Here is a 17,662-nt window from a genome sequence, read left to right as displayed (position 1 = left end):
TCAGCCTGGGGCTCCATGCAAGATCTCACCTCGTGGAGTTGCAATGATCATGAGAACGGTGAGGAATCAGCCCAGAACTACACAGGAGGATCTTGTCAATGATCTCAAGGCAGCTGGGACCATAGTCATCAAGAAAACAATTGGTAACACACTATGCCGTGAAGGACTGAAATCCTGCAGCGCCCGCAAGGTCCCCCTGCTCAAGAAAGCACATATACATGCCCGTCTGAAGTTTGCCAATGAACATCTGAATGATTCAGAGGACAACTGGGTGAACGTGTTGTGGTCAGATGAGACCAAAATGGAGTTCTTTGGCATCAACCCAACTTGCCGTGTTTGGAGGAGGAGGAATGCTGCCTATGACCCCAAGAAACCATCCCCACCGTCAAACATGGAGGTGGAAACATTATGCTTTGGGGGTGTTTTTCTGCTAAAGGGACAGGACAACTTCACCGCATCAAAGGGACGATGGACGGGCCCATGTACCGTCAAATCTTGGGTGAAAACCTCCTTCCCTCAGCCAGGGTATTGAAAACGGGTCGTGGATGGGTATTCCAGCATGACAATGACCCAAAACACACGGCCAAGGCAACAAAGGAGTGGCTCAAGAAGAAGCACATTAAGGTCCTGGAGTGGCCTAGCCAGTCTCCAGACCTTAATCCCATAGAAAATCTGTGGAGGGAGCTGAAGGTTCGAGTTGCCAAACGTCAGCCTCGAAACCTTAATGACTTGAAGAAGATCTGCAAAGAGGAGTGGGACAAAATCCCTCCTGAGATGTGTGCAAACCTGGTGGCCAACTACAAGAAACGTCTGACCTCTGTGATTGCCAACAAGGGTTTTGCCACCAAGTACTAAGTCATGTTTTGCAGAGGGGTCAAATACTTATTTCCCTCATTAAAATGCAAATCAATTCATAACATTTTTGACATGCGTTTTTCTGGATTTTTTTGTTGATATTCTGTCTCTCACTGTTCAAATAAACCTACCATTAAAATTATAGACTGATCATTTCTTTGTCAGTGGGCAAACGTACAAAATCAGCAGGGGATCAAATACTTTTTTCCCTCACTGTATGTCATAGCTATATTGACTATTTTTGGAGATAGGCCTAAGGTCTATGGATAATGTGTTTTGCTGCAAGGCCTTCTGTGCCTGTGATAGAGACAGAGGTCTATGTCTGTCTGAGTTACATAGGACTACAGGTGTACTGGTAGAGATATCTTACTGTCTGAGTTACATAGGACTACAGCTGTACTGGTAGAGATATCTTACTGTCTGAGTTACATAGGACTACGGTTGTACTGGTAGAGATATCTTACTGTCTGAGTTACATAGGACTACAGGTGTACTGGTAGAGATATCTTACTGTCTGAGTTACATAGGACTACAGGTGTACTGGTAGAGATATCTTACTGTCTGAGTTACATAGGACTACAGTTGTACTGGTAGAGATATCTTACTGTCTGAGTTACATAGGACTACAGGTGTACTGGTAGAGATATCTTACTGTCTGAGTTACATAGGACTACAGGTGTACTGGTAGAGATATCTTACTGTCTGAGTTACATAGGACTACAGTTGTACTGGTAGAGATATCTTACTGTCTGAGTTACATAGGACTACAGTTGTACTGGTAGAGATATCTTACTGTCTGTCTGAGTTACATAGGACTACGGTTGTACTGGTAGAGATATCTTACTGTCTGTCTGAGTTACATAGGACTACGGTTGTACTGGTAGAGATATCTTACTGTCTGAGTTACATAGGACTACAGTTGTACTGGTAGAGATATCTTACTGTCTGAGTTACATAGGACTACAGTTGTACTGGTAGAGATATCTTACTGTCTGAGTTACATAGGACTACAGCTGTACTGGTAGAGATATCTTACTGTCTGAGTTACATAGGACTACAGTTGTACTGGTAGAGATATCTTACTGTCTGAGTTACATAGGACTACAGTTGTACTGGTAGAGATATCTTACTGTCTGAGTTACATAGGACTACAGTTGTACTGGTAGAGATATCTTACTGTCTGAGTTACATAGGACTACAGTTGTACTGGTAGAGATATCTTACTGTCTGTCTGAGTTACATAGGACTACAGGTGTACTGGTAGAGATATCTTACTGTCTGAGTTACATAGGACTACAGTTGTACTGGTAGAGATATCTTACTGTCTGAGTTACATAGGACTACAGTTGTACTGGTAGAGATATCTTACTGTCTGAGTTACATAGGACTACGGTTGTACTGGTAGAGAGATCTTACTGTCTGAGTTACATAGGACTACAGTTGTACTGGTAGAGATATCTTACTGTCTGAGTTACATAGGACTACAGTTGTACTGCTAGAGATATCTTACTGTCTGAGTTACATAGGACTACAGGTGTACTGGTAGAGATATCTTACTGTGAGTTACATAGGACTACAGTTGTACTGGTAGAGATATCTTACTGTCTGAGTTACATAGGACTACAGTTGTACTGGTAGAGATATCTTACTGTCTGAGTTACATAGGACTACAGTTGTACTGGTAGAGATATCTTACTGTCTGAGTTACATAGGACTACGGTTGTACTGGTAGAGATATCTTACTGCCTGAGTTACATAGGACTACAGTTGTACTGGTAGAGATATCTTACTGTCTGAGTTACATAGGACTACAGGTGTACTGGTAGAGATATCTTACTGTCTGTCTGAGTTACATAGGACTACAGTTGTACTGGTAGAGATATCTTACTGTCTGAGTAACATAGGACTACAGTTGTACTGGTAGAGATATCTTACTGTCTGAGTTACATAGGACTACGGTTGTACTGGTAGAGATATCTTACTGCCTGTCTGAGTTACATAGGACTACGGTTGTACTGGTAGAGATATCTTACTGTCTGTCTGAGTTACATAGGACTACGGTTGTACTGGTAGAGATATCTTACTGTCTGTCTGAGTTACATAGGACTACAGGTGTACTGGTAGAGATATCTTACTGTCTGAGTTACATAGGACTACAGGTGTCCTGGTAGAGATATCTTACTGTCTGAGTTACATAGGACTACAGTTGTACTGGTAGAGATATCTTACTGTCTGAGTTACATAGGACTACAGTTGTACTGGTAGAGATATCTTACTGTCTGAGTTACATAGGACTACAGTTGTACTGGTAGAGATATCTTACTGCCTGTCTGAGTTACATAGGACTACGGTTGTACTGGTAGAGATATCTTACTGTCTGAGTTACATAGGACTACAGTTGTACTGGTAGAGATATCTTACTGTCTGAGTTACATAGGACTACGGTTGTACTGGTAGAGATATCTTACTGCCTGTCTGAGTTACATAGGACTACGGTTGTACTGGTAGAGATATCTTACTGTCTGTCTGAGTTACATAGGACTACAGTTGTACTGGTAGAGATATCTTACTGTCTGAGTTACATAGGACTACAGTTGTACTGGTAGAGATATCTTACTGTCTGAGTTACATAGGACTACAGTTGTACTGGTAGAGATATCTTACTGCCTGTCTGAGTTACATAGGACTACAGTTGTACTGGTAGAGATATCTTACTGTCTGAGTTACATAGGACTACAGTTGTACTGGTAGAGATATCTTACTGCCTGTCTGAGTTACATAGGACTACAGTTGTACTGGTAGAGATATCTTACTGTCTGTCTGAGTTACATAGGACTACAGTTGTACTGGTAGAGATATCTTACTATCTGAGTTACATAGGACTACAGTTGTACTGGTAGAGATATCTTACTGTCTGAGTTACATAGGACTACAGTTGTACTGGTAGAGATATCTTACTGCCTGTCTGAGTTACATAGGACTACAGTTGTACTGGTAGAGATATCTTACTGTCTGTCTGAGTTACATAGGACTACAGTTGTACTGGTAGAGATATCTTACTGTCTGAGTTACATAGGACTACAGTTGTACTGGTAGAGATATCTTACTGTCTGAGTTACATAGGACTACAGTTGTACTGGTAGAGATATCTTACTGTCTGTCTGAGTTACATAGGACTACAGTTGTACTGGTAGAGATATCTTACTGTCTGAGTTACATAGGACTACAGTTGTACTGGTAGAGATATCTTACTGTCTGTCTGAGTTACATAGGACTACAGGTGTACTGGTAGAGATATCTTACTGTCTGAGTTACATAGGACTACAGTTGTACTGGTAGAGATATCTTACTGTCTGAGTTACATAGGACTACAGTTGTACTGGTAGAGATATCTTACTGCCTGTCTGAGTTACATAGGACTACGGTTGTACTGGTAGAGATATCTTACTGTCTGAGTTACATAGGACTACAGTTGTACTGGTAGAGATATCTTACTGTCTGTCTGAGTTACATAGGACTACAGTTGTACTGGTAGAGATATCTTACTGTCTGAGTTACATAGGACTACAGTTGTACTGGTAGAGATATCTTACTGTCTGAGTTACATAGGACTACAGTTGTACTGGTAGAGATATCTTACTGCCTGTCTGAGTTACATAGGACTACAGTTGTACTGGTAGAGATATCTTACTGTCTGAGTTACATAGGACTACAGTTGTACTGGTAGAGATATCTTACTGCCTGTCTGAGTTACATAGGACTACAGTTGTACTGGTAGAGATATCTTACTGTCTGTCTGAGTTACATAGGACTACAGTTGTACTGGTAGAGATATCTTACTATCTGAGTTACATAGGACTACAGTTGTACTGGTAGAGATATCTTACTGTCTGAGTTACATAGGACTACAGTTGTACTGGTAGAGATATCTTACTGCCTGTCTGAGTTACATAGGACTACAGTTGTACTGGTAGAGATATCTTACTGTCTGTCTGAGTTACATAGGACTACAGTTGTACTGGTAGAGATATCTTACTGTCTGAGTTACATAGGACTACAGTTGTACTGGTAGAGATATCTTACTGTCTGAGTTACATAGGACTACAGTTGTACTGGTAGAGATATCTTACTGTCTGTCTGAGTTACATAGGACTACAGTTGTACTGGTAGAGATATCTTACTGTCTGAGTTACATAGGACTACAGTTGTACTGGTAGAGATATCTTACTGTCTGTCTGAGTTACATAGGACTACAGGTGTACTGGTAGAGATATCTTACTGTCTGAGTTACATAGGACTACAGTTGTACTGGTAGAGATATCTTACTGTCTGAGTTACATAGGACTACAGTTGTACTGGTAGAGATATCTTACTGCCTGTCTGAGTTACATAGGACTACGGTTGTACTGGTAGAGATATCTTACTGTCTGAGTTACATAGGACTACAGTTGTACTGGTAGAGATATCTTACTGTCTGAGTTACATAGGACTACGGTTGTACTGGTAGAGATATCTTACTGTCTGAGTTACATAGGACTACAGGTGTACTGGTAGAGATATCTTACTGTCTGAGTTACATAGGACTACAGTTGTACTGGTAGAGATATCTTACTGTCTGTCTGAGTTACATAGGACTACAGGTGTACTGGTAGAGATATCTTACTGTCTGAGTTACATAGGACTACAGTTGTACTGGTAGAGATATCTTACTGTCTGTCTGAGTTACATAGGACTACAGTTGTACTGGTAGAGATATCTTACTGTCTGAGTTACATAGGACTACAGTTGTACTGGTAGAGATATCTTACTGTCTGAGTTACATAGGACTACAGTTGTACTGGTAGAGATATCTTACTGTCTGAGTTACATAGGACTACAGTTGTACTGGTAGAGATATCTTACTGCCTGTCTGAGTTACATAGGACTACGGTTGTACTGGTAGAGATATCTTACTGTCTGAGTTACATAGGACTACAGTTGTACTGGTAGAGATATCTTACTGTCTGAGTTACATAGGACTACGGTTGTACTGGTAGAGATATCTTACTGCCTGTCTGAGTTACATAGGACTACGGTTGTACTGGTAGAGATATCTTACTGTCTGTCTGAGTTACATAGGACTACGGTTGTACTGGTAGAGATATCTTACTGTCTGTCTGAGTTACATAGGACTACGGTTGTACTGGTAGAGATATCTTACTGTCTGAGTTACATAGGACTACAGGTGTACTGGTAGAGATATCTTACTGTCTGAGTTACATAGGACTACAGTTGTACTGGTAGAGATATCTTACTGTCTGAGTTACATAGGACTACAGTTGTACTGGTAGAGATATCTTACTGCCTGTCTGAGTTACATAGGACTACGGTTGTACTGGTAGAGATATCTTACTGTCTGAGTTACATAGGACTACAGTTGTACTGGTAGAGATATCTTACTGTCTGAGTTACATAGGACTACGGTTGTACTGGTAGAGATATCTTACTGCCTGTCTGAGTTACATAGGACTACGGTTGTACTGGTAGAGATATCTTACTGTCTGTCTGAGTTACATAGGACTACGGTTGTACTGGTAGAGATATCTTACTGTCTGAGTTACATAGGACTACAGTTGTACTGGTAGAGATATCTTACTGTCTGAGTTACATAGGACTACAGTTGTACTGGTAGAGATATCTTACTGTCTGAGTTACATAGGACTACAGTTGTACTGGTAGAGATATCTTACTGTCTGAGTTACATAGGACTACAGTTGTACTGGTAGAGATATCTTACTGTCTGTCTGAGTTACATAGGACTACAGTTGTACTGGTAGAGATATCTTACTGTCTGAGTTACATAGGACTACAGTTGTACTGGTAGAGATATCTTACTGTCTGTCTGAGTTACATAGGACTACAGTTGTACTGGTAGAGATATCTTACTGTCTGTCTGAGTTACATAGGACTACAGTTGTACTGGTAGAGATATCTTACTGTCTGAGTTACATAGGACTACAGTTGTACTGGTAGAGATATCTTACTGTCTGAGTTACATAGGACTACAGTTGTACTGGTAGAGATATCTTACTGTCTGAGTTACATAGGACTACAGTTGTACTGGTAGAGATATCTTACTGCCTGTCTGAGTTACATAGGACTACGGTTGTACTGGTAGAGATATCTTACTGTCTGTCTGAGTTACATAGGACTACGGTTGTACTGGTAGAGATATCTTACTGTCTGAGTTACATAGGACTACAGTTGTACTGGTAGAGATATCTTACTGTCTGAGTTACATAGGACTACAGTTGTACTGGTAGAGATATCTTACTGTCTGTCTGAGTTACATAGGACTACAGGTGTACTGGTAGAGATATCTTACTGTCTGTCTGAGTTACATAGGACTACAGGTGTACTGGTAGAGATATCTTACTGTCTGAGTTACATAGGACTACAGTTGTACTGGTAGAGATATCTTACTGTCTGTCTGAGTTACATAGGACTACAGTTGTACTGGTAGAGATATCTTACTGTCTGAGTTACATAGGACTACAGTTGTACTGGTAGAGATATCTTACTGTCTGAGTTACATAGGACTACAGTTGTACTGGTAGAGATATCTTACTGTCTGAGTTACATAGGACTACGGTTGTACTGGTAGAGATATCTTACTGCCTGTCTGAGTTACATAGGACTACGGTTGTACTGGTAGAGATATCTTACTGTCTGTCTGAGTTACATAGGACTACGGTTGTACTGGTAGAGATATCTTACTGTCTGTCTGAGTTACATAGGACTACGGTTGTACTGGTAGAGATATCTTACTGTCTGAGTTACATAGGACTACAGGTGTACTGGTAGAGATATCTTACTGTCTGAGTTACATAGGACTACAGTTGTACTGGTAGAGATATCTTACTGTCTGAGTTACATAGGACTACAGTTGTACTGGTAGAGATATCTTACTGTCTGAGTTACATAGGACTACAGTTGTACTGGTAGAGATATCTTACTGTCTGAGTTACATAGGACTACAGTTGTACTGGTAGAGATATCTTACTGTCTGAGTTACATAGGACTACGGTTGTACTGGTAGAGATATCTTACTGCCTGTCTGAGTTACATAGGACTACGGTTGTACTGGTAGAGATATCTTACTGTCTGAGTTACATAGGACTACAGGTGTACTGGTAGAGATATCTTACTGTCTGAGTTACATAGGACTACAGTTGTACTGGTAGAGATATCTTACTGCCTGTCTGAGTTACATAGGACTACAGTTGTACTGGTAGAGATATCTTACTGTCTGAGTTACATAGGACTACGGTTGTACTGGTAGAGATATCTTACTGAGTTACATAGGACTACAGTTGTACTGGTAGAGATATCTTACTGTCTGAGTTACATAGGACTACAGTTGTACTGGTAGAGATATCTTACTGTCTGTCTGAGTTACATAGGACTACGGTTGTACTGGTAGAGATATCTTACTGTCTGAGTTACATAGGACTACAGTTGTAGTGGTAGAGATATCTTACTGTCTGAGTTACATAGGACTACAGTTGTACTGGTAGAGATATCTTACTGTCTGTCTGAGTTACATAGGACTACAGTTGTACTGGTAGAGATATCTTACTGTCTGAGTTACATAGGACTACAGTTGTACTGGTAGAGATATCTTACTGTCTGAGTTACATAGGACTACAGTTGTACTGGTAGAGATATCTTACTGTCTGAGTTACATAGGACTACAGTTGTACTGGTAGAGATATCTTACTGTCTGAGTTACATAGGACTACAGTTGTAGTGGTAGAGATATCTTACTGTCTGAGTTACATAGGACTACAGTTGTACTGGTAGAGATATCTTACTGCCTGTCTGAGTTACATAGGACTACAGTTGTACTGGTAGAGATATCTTACTGTCTGAGTTACATAGGACTACGGTTGTACTGGTAGAGATATCTTACTGAGTTACATAGGACTACAGTTGTACTGGTAGAGATATCTTACTGTCTGAGTTACATAGGACTACAGTTGTACTGGTAGAGATATCTTACTGTCTGTCTGAGTTACATAGGACTACGGTTGTACTGGTAGAGATATCTTACTGTCTGAGTTACATAGGACTACAGTTGTAGTGGTAGAGATATCTTACTGTCTGAGTTACATAGGACTACAGTTGTACTGGTAGAGATATCTTACTGTCTGAGTTACATAGGACTACAGTTGTACTGGTAGAGATATCTTACTGTCTGAGTTACATAGGACTACAGTTGTACTGGTAGAGATATCTTACTGTCTGAGTTACATAGGACTACAGTTGTACTGGTAGAGATATCTTACTGTCTGAGTTACATAGGACTACAGTTGTACTGGTAGAGATATCTTACTGCTTGTCTGAGTTACATAGGACTACGGTTGTACTGGTAGAGATATCTTACTGTCTGAGTTACATAGGACTACAGTTGTACTGGTAGAGATATCTTACTGTCTGAGTTACATAGGACTACGGTTGTACTGGTAGAGATATCTTACTGTCTGAGTTACATAGGACTACAGTTGTACTGGTAGAGATATCTTACTGTCTGAGTTACATAGGACTATGGTTGTACTGGTAGAGATATCTTACTGCCTGTCTGAGTTACATAGGACTACGGTTGTACTGGTAGAGATATCTTACTGTCTGTCTGAGTTACATAGGACTACAGTTGTACTGGTAGAGATATCTTACTGTCTGTCTGAGTTACATAGGACTACAGTTGTACTGGTAGAGATATCTTACTGTCTGAGTTACATAGGACTACAGTTGTACTGGTAGAGATATCTTACTGTCTGAGTTACATAGGACTACAGTTGTACTGGTAGAGATATCTTACTGTCTGAGTTACATAGGACTACAGTTGTACTGGTAGAGATATCTTACTGTCTGTCTGAGTTACATAGGACTACAGTTGTACTGGTAGAGATATCTTACTGTCTGAGTTACATAGGACTACAGTTGTACTGGTAGAGATATCTTACTGCCTGTCTGAGTTACATAGGACTACGGTTGTACTGGTAGAGATATCTTACTGTCTGAGTTACATAGGACTACAGTTGTACTGGTAGAGATATCTTACTGTCTGAGTTACATAGGACTACGGTTGTACTGGTAGAGATATCTTACTGCCTGTCTGAGTTACATAGGACTACAGTTGTACTGGTAGAGATATCTTACTGTCTGAGTTACATAGGACTACGGTTGTACTGGTAGAGATATCTTACTGAGTTACATAGGACTACAGTTGTACTGGTAGAGATATCTTACTGTCTGAGTTACATAGGACTACAGTTGTACTGGTAGAGATATCTTACTGTCTGTCTGAGTTACATAGGACTACGGTTGTACTGGTAGAGATATCTTACTGTCTGAGTTACATAGGACTACAGTTGTAGTGGTAGAGATATCTTACTGTCTGAGTTACATAGGACTACAGTTGTACTGGTAGAGATATCTTACTGTCTGTCTGAGTTACATAGGACTACAGTTGTACTGGTAGAGATATCTTACTGTCTGAGTTACATAGGACTACAGTTGTACTGGTAGAGATATCTTACTGTCTGAGTTACATAGGACTACAGTTGTACTGGTAGAGATATCTTACTGTCTGAGTTACATAGGACTACAGTTGTACTGGTAGAGATATCTTACTGTCTGAGTTACATAGGACTACAGTTGTACTGGTAGAGATATCTTACTGCCTGTCTGAGTTACATAGGACTACGGTTGTACTGGTAGAGATATCTTACTGTCTGAGTTACATAGGACTACAGTTGTACTGGTAGAGATATCTTACTGTCTGAGTTACATAGGACTACGGTTGTACTGGTAGAGATATCTTACTGTCTTAGTTACATAGGACTACGGTTGTACTGGTAGAGATATCTTACTGCCTGTCTGAGTTACATAGGACTACGGTTGTACTGGTAGAGATATCTTACTGTCTGAGTTACATAGGACTACAGTTGTACTGGTAGAGATATCTTACTGTCTGTCTGAGTTACATAGGACTACGGTTGTACTGGTAGAGATATCTTACTGTCTGAGTTACATAGGACTACAGTTGTACTGGTAGAGATATCTTACTGTCTGAGTTACATAGGACTACGGTTGTACTGGTAGAGATATCTTACTGCCTGTCTGAGTTACATAGGACTACGGTTGTACTGGTAGAGATATCTTACTGTCTGTCTGAGTTAAATAGGATTACGGTTGTACTGGTAGAGATATCTTACTGTCTGAGTTACATAGGACTACAGTTGTACTGGTAGAGATATCTTACTGTCTGAGTTACATAGGACTACAGTTGTACTGGTAGAGATATCTTACTGTCTGAGTTACATAGGACTACAGTTGTACTGGTAGAGATATCTTACTGTCTGAGTTACATAGGACTACAGTTGTACTGGTAGAGATATCTTACTGTCTGAGTTACATAGGACTACAGTTGTACTGGTAGAGATATCTTACTGTCTGAGTTACATAGGACTACAGTTGTACTGGTAGAGATATCTTACTGTCTGAGTTACATAGGACTACAGTTGTACTGGTAGAGATATCTTACTGCCTGTCTGAGTTACATAGGACTACGGTTGTACTGGTAGAGATATCTTACTGTCTGTCTGAGTTAAATAGGATTACGGTTGTACTGGTAGAGATATCTTACTGTCTGAGTTACATAGGACTACAGTTGTACTGGTAGAGATATCTTACTGTCTGAGTTACATAGGACTACAGTTGTACTGGTAGAGATATCTTACTGTCTGAGTTACATAGGACTACAGTTGTACTGGTAGAGATATCTTACTGTCTGAGTTACATAGGACTACAGTTGTACTGGTAGAGATATCTTACTGTCTGAGTTACATAGGACTACAGTTGTACTGGTAGAGATATCTTACTGTCTGAGTTACATAGGACTACAGTTGTACTGGTAGAGATATCTTACTGTCTGAGTTACATAGGACTACAGTTGTACTGGTAGAGATATCTTACTGCCTGTCTGAGTTACATAGGACTACGGTTGTACTGGTAGAGATATCTTACTGTCTGAGTTACATAGGACTACGGTTGTACTGGTAGAGATATCTTACTGTCTGTCTGAGTTACATAGGACTACGGTTGTACTGGTAGAGATATCTTACTGTCTGTCTGAGTTACATAGGACTACGGTTGTACTGGTAGAGATATCTTACTGTCTGTCTGAGTTACATAGGACTACGGTTGTACTGGTAGAGATATCTTACTGTCTGTCTGAGTTACATAGGACTACAGGTGTACTGGTAGAGATATCTTACTGTCTGAGTTACATAGGACTACAGTTGTACTGGTAGAGATATCTTACTGTCTGAGTTACATAGGACTACAGTTGTACTGGTAGTGATATCTTACTGCCTGTCTGAGTTACATAGGACTACGGTTGTACTGGTAGAGATATCTTACTGTCTGAGTTACATAGGACTACAGTTGTACTGGTAGAGATATCTTACTGTCTGAGTTACATAGGACTACGGTTGTACTGGTAGAGATATCTTACTGCCTGTCTGAGTTACATAGGACTACGGTTGTACTGGTAGAGATATCTTACTGTCTGTCTGAGTTACATAGGACTACGGTTGTACTGGTAGAGATATCTTACTGTCTGAGTTACATAGGACTACAGTTGTACTGGTAGAGATATCTTACTGTCTGAGTTACATAGGACTACAGTTGTACTGGTAGAGATATCTTACTGTCTGAGTTACATAGGACTACAGTTGTACTGGTAGAGATATCTTACTGTCTGTCTGAGTTACATAGGACTACAGTTGTACTGGTAGAGATATCTTACTGTCTGAGTTACATAGGACTACAGTTGTACTGGTAGAGATATCTTACTGCCTGTCTGAGTTACATAGGACTACGGTTGTACTGGTAGAGATATCTTACTGTCTGAGTTACATAGGACTACAGTTGTACTGGTAGAGATATCTTACTGTCTGAGTTACATAGGACTACGGTTGTACTGGTAGAGATATCTTACTGCCTGTCTGAGTTACATAGGACTACAGTTGTACTGGTAGAGATATCTTACTGTCTGAGTTACATAGGACTACGGTTGTACTGGTAGAGATATCTTACTGTCTGAGTTACATAGGACTACAGTTGTACTGGTAGAGATATCTTACTGTCTGAGTTACATAGGACTACAGTTGTACTGGTAGAGATATCTTACTGTCTGTCTGAGTTACATAGGACTACGGTTGTACTGGTAGAGATATCTTACTGTCTGAGTTACATAGGACTACAGTTGTAGTGGTAGAGATATCTTACTGTCTGAGTTACATAGGACTACAGTTGTACTGGTAGAGATATCTTACTGTCTGTCTGAGTTACATAGGACTACAGTTGTACTGGTAGAGATATCTTACTGTCTGAGTTACATAGGACTACAGTTGTACTGGTAGAGATATCTTACTGTCTGAGTTACATAGGACTACAGTTGTACTGGTAGAGATATCTTACTGTCTGAGTTACATAGGACTACAGTTGTACTGGTAGAGATATCTTACTGTCTGAGTTACATAGGACTACAGTTGTACTGGTAGAGATATCTTACTGTCTGAGTTACATAGGACTACAGTTGTACTGGTAGAGATATCTTACTGCCTGTCTGAGTTACATAGGACTACGGTTGTACTGGTAGAGATATCTTACTGTCTGAGTTACATAGGACTACAGTTGTACTGGTAGAGATATCTTACTGTCTGAGTTACATAGGACTACGGTTGTACTGGTAGAGATATCTTACTGTCTTAGTTACATAGGACTACGGTTGTACTGGTAGAGATATCTTACTGCCTGTCTGAGTTACATAGGACTACGGTTGTACTGGTAGAGATATCTTACTGTCTGAGTTACATAGGACTACAGTTGTACTGGTAGAGATATCTTACTGTCTGTCTGAGTTACATAGGACTACGGTTGTACTGGTAGAGATATCTTACTGTCTGAGTTACATAGGACTACAGTTGTACTGGTAGAGATATCTTACTGTCTGAGTTACATAGGACTACGGTTGTACTGGTAGAGATATCTTACTGCCTGTCTGAGTTACATAGGACTACGGTTGTACTGGTAGAGATATCTTACTGTCTGTCTGAGTTAAATAGGATTACGGTTGTACTGGTAGAGATATCTTACTGTCTGAGTTACATAGGACTACAGTTGTACTGGTAGAGATATCTTACTGTCTGAGTTACATAGGACTACAGTTGTACTGGTAGAGATATCTTACTGTCTGAGTTACATAGGACTACAGTTGTACTGGTAGAGATATCTTACTGTCTGAGTTACATAGGACTACAGTTGTACTGGTAGAGATATCTTACTGTCTGAGTTACATAGGACTACAGTTGTACTGGTAGAGATATCTTACTGTCTGAGTTACATAGGACTACAGTTGTACTGGTAGAGATATCTTACTGTCTGAGTTACATAGGACTACAGTTGTACTGGTAGAGATATCTTACTGCCTGTCTGAGTTACATAGGACTACGGTTGTACTGGTAGAGATATCTTACTGTCTGAGTTACATAGGACTACGGTTGTACTGGTAGAGATATCTTACTGTCTGTCTGAGTTACATAGGACTACGGTTGTACTGGTAGAGATATCTTACTGTCTGTCTGAGTTACATAGGACTACGGTTGTACTGGTAGAGATATCTTACTGTCTGTCTGAGTTACATAGGACTACGGTTGTACTGGTAGAGATATCTTACTGTCTGTCTGAGTTACATAGGACTACAGGTGTACTGGTAGAGATATCTTACTGTCTGAGTTACATAGGACTACAGTTGTACTGGTAGAGATATCTTACTGTCTGAGTTACATAGGACTACAGTTGTACTGGTAGTGATATCTTACTGCCTGTCTGAGTTACATAGGACTACGGTTGTACTGGTAGAGATATCTTACTGTCTGAGTTACATAGGACTACAGTTGTACTGGTAGAGATATCTTACTGTCTGAGTTACATAGGACTACGGTTGTACTGGTAGAGATATCTTACTGCCTGTCTGAGTTACATAGGACTACGGTTGTACTGGTAGAGATATCTTACTGTCTGTCTGAGTTACATAGGACTACGGTTGTACTGGTAGAGATATCTTACTGTCTGAGTTACATAGGACTACAGTTGTACTGGTAGAGATATCTTACTGTCTGAGTTACATAGGACTACAGTTGTACTGGTAGAGATATCTTACTGTCTGAGTTACATAGGACTACAGTTGTACTGGTAGAGATATCTTACTGTCTGAGTTACATAGGACTACAGTTGTACTGGTAGAGATATCTTACTGTCTGTCTGAGTTACATAGGACTACAGTTGTACTGGTAGAGATATCTTACTGTCTGAGTTACATAGGACTACAGTTGTACTGGTAGAGATATCTTACTGTCTGAGTTACATAGGACTACAGTTGTACTGGTAGAGATATCTTACTGTCTGAGTTACATAGGACTACAGTTGTACTGGTAGAGATATCTTACTGTCTGAGTTACATAGGACTACAGTTGTACTGGTAGAGATATCTTACTTCCTGTCTGGCCTCAACACATACCGACTCTAGCGTGTTAACATCAGGGCCTACAACTGGAGAGGAACTACCCAGCCTTCCATAGTGGGATCTGTAGGTTCATAGACGAGGAATATTGTGCTGATGTTATCTTTGTTGTTATCTCTGTTGGTTACTATCTCCTAATGCCTGTGTTCTGTCCTCCTTCGTCAGAGAAAAGAAACAGAAAATCCAAGATATTCGGAAAAACGTGAAGGATGCCATAGTGGTGAGTAGGCTAGCATTAATCTGTGTCCTGTTTTAAGTAAACACGTGGTTTACCAGGTTATTCTGTGTGTACCAAATACCACCCTATTCCCTATATATATATATATATATATATATATATATATATATATATATATCCATCCAAGGAGACTGGTCCTCCCAGGGTTTCTCCATTGGGCCCGACTAATAGGGAGTTTTTGTTCCTGGCCGCCGTACACCGCCTCAAACGCAGTTAGCTCCAAGGAGGAGTCCGGGTCAAGGGATCCATCGAAGTACAATTTTACCCCGTCTTCCATCACCGACATGTAGCGTTCCGAAGGGCCCGTTATATATATATATATATATATATAGCATTACTGTTGACCATAACCCAGGGCACCCCAATCCTATTTCCCTTAATAGATAGGGCTTATGAGCTCATTTAGCCTGTATTTATCCATCTTAACGGCGGTGCGTTTCTCCTCTTTCTAGACGATAGTGTCAGCGATGAGCACCTTGACACCCCCAGTCACTCTAGCCAACCCCGAAGACCGGTTCAGAATCGACTACATCGAAAGCATAGCTCCTCTCTCGGACTTTGACTACACACAGGTAAGATGGCTGTTTAGGTTTTCATTCAGGTGTGTGTGTGTGTGTGTGTGTGTGTGTGTGTGTGTGTGTGTGTGTGTGTGTGTGTGTGTGTGTGTGTGTGTGTGTGTGTGTGTGTGTGTGTATGAGTGAGAGCCTGGTGTGGTCAACAGTTGTTATTTTAATTTAAAATATATACAGTGGGGAGAACAAGTATTTGATACACTGACGATTTTGCAGGTTTTCCTACTTACAAAGCATGTAGAGGTCTGTAATTTTTATCATAGGTACACTTCAACTGTGAGAGACGGAATCTAAAACAAAAATCCAGAAAATCACATTGTATGATTTTTAAGTAATTAATTTGCATTTTATTGCATGACATAAGTATTTGATACATCAGAAAAGCAGAACTTAATATTTGGTACAGAAACCTTTGTTTGCAATTACAGAGATCATACGTTTCCTGGAGTTCTTGACCAGGTTTGCACACACTGCAGCAGGGATTTTGTCCCACTCCTCCATACAGACCTTCTCCAGATCCTTCAGGTTTCGGGGCTGTCGCTGGGCAATACGGACTTTCAGCGCCCTCCAAAGATTTTCTATTGGGTTCAGGTCTGGAGACTGGCTAGGCCACTCCAGGACCTTGAGATGCTTCTTACGGAGCCACTCCTTAGTTTCCCTGGCTGTGTGTTTCGGGTCGTTGTCATGCTGGAAGACCCAGCCACGACCCATCTTCAATGCTCTTACTGAGGGAAGGAGGTTGTTGGCCAAGATCTCGCGATACATGGCCAAATCCATCCTTCCCTCAATACAGTGCAGTCGTCCTGTCCCCTTTGCAGAAAAGCATCCCCAAAGAATGATGTTTCCACCTCCATGCTTCACGGTTGGGATGGTGTTCTTGGGGTTGTACTCATCCTTCTTCTTCCTCCAAACACGGCGAGTGGAGTTTAGACCAAAAAGCTCAATTTTTGTCTCATCAGACCACATGACCTTCTCCCATTCTTCCTCTGGATCATCCAGATGGTCATTGGCAAACTTCAGACGGGCCTGGACATGCCCTGGCTTGAGCAGGGGGACCTTGCGTGCGCTGCAGTATTTTAATCCATGACGGCATAGTGTGTTACTAATGGTTTTCTTTGAGACTGTGGTCCCAGCTCTCTTCAGGTCATTGACCAGGTCCTGCCGTGTAGTTCTGGGCTGATCCCTCACCTTCCTCATGATCATTGATGCCCCACGAGGTGAGATCTTGCATGGAGCCCCAGACCGAGGATGATTGACAGTCATCTTGAACTTCTTCCATTTTCTAATAATTGCGCCAACAGTTGTTGCCTTCTCACCAAGCTGCTTGCCTATTGTCCTGTAGCCCATCCCAGCCTTGTGCAGGTC

The 17,662-nt window shown here is 40.7% G+C and overlaps 1 protein-coding gene across 2 annotated transcripts in view; it reads left to right on the top strand.

Moving 5' to 3' along the window:
• LOC129813636 (guanine nucleotide-binding protein G(olf) subunit alpha-like) overlaps positions 1-17,662 on the top strand; it is a 232,549-nt gene that overhangs the window by 78,508 nt on the left and 136,379 nt on the right. For both annotated transcript variants that reach the window (XM_055866004.1, XM_055866005.1), the window contains exons 3-4: positions 15,653-15,707; positions 16,178-16,297. In XM_055866004.1, coding sequence (XP_055721979.1) covers positions 15,653-15,707; positions 16,178-16,297 — 175 coding nt within the window. The remainder of the gene's footprint in view (positions 1-15,652; positions 15,708-16,177; positions 16,298-17,662) is intronic.

This window comes from Salvelinus fontinalis, chromosome 17 (genome assembly GCF_029448725.1).
Source record: "Salvelinus fontinalis isolate EN_2023a chromosome 17, ASM2944872v1, whole genome shotgun sequence".
In the NCBI taxonomy this organism is placed as follows: domain Eukaryota; kingdom Metazoa; phylum Chordata; class Actinopteri; order Salmoniformes; family Salmonidae; genus Salvelinus; species Salvelinus fontinalis.
This window is presented reverse-complemented; position numbering and strand designations above follow the sequence as displayed.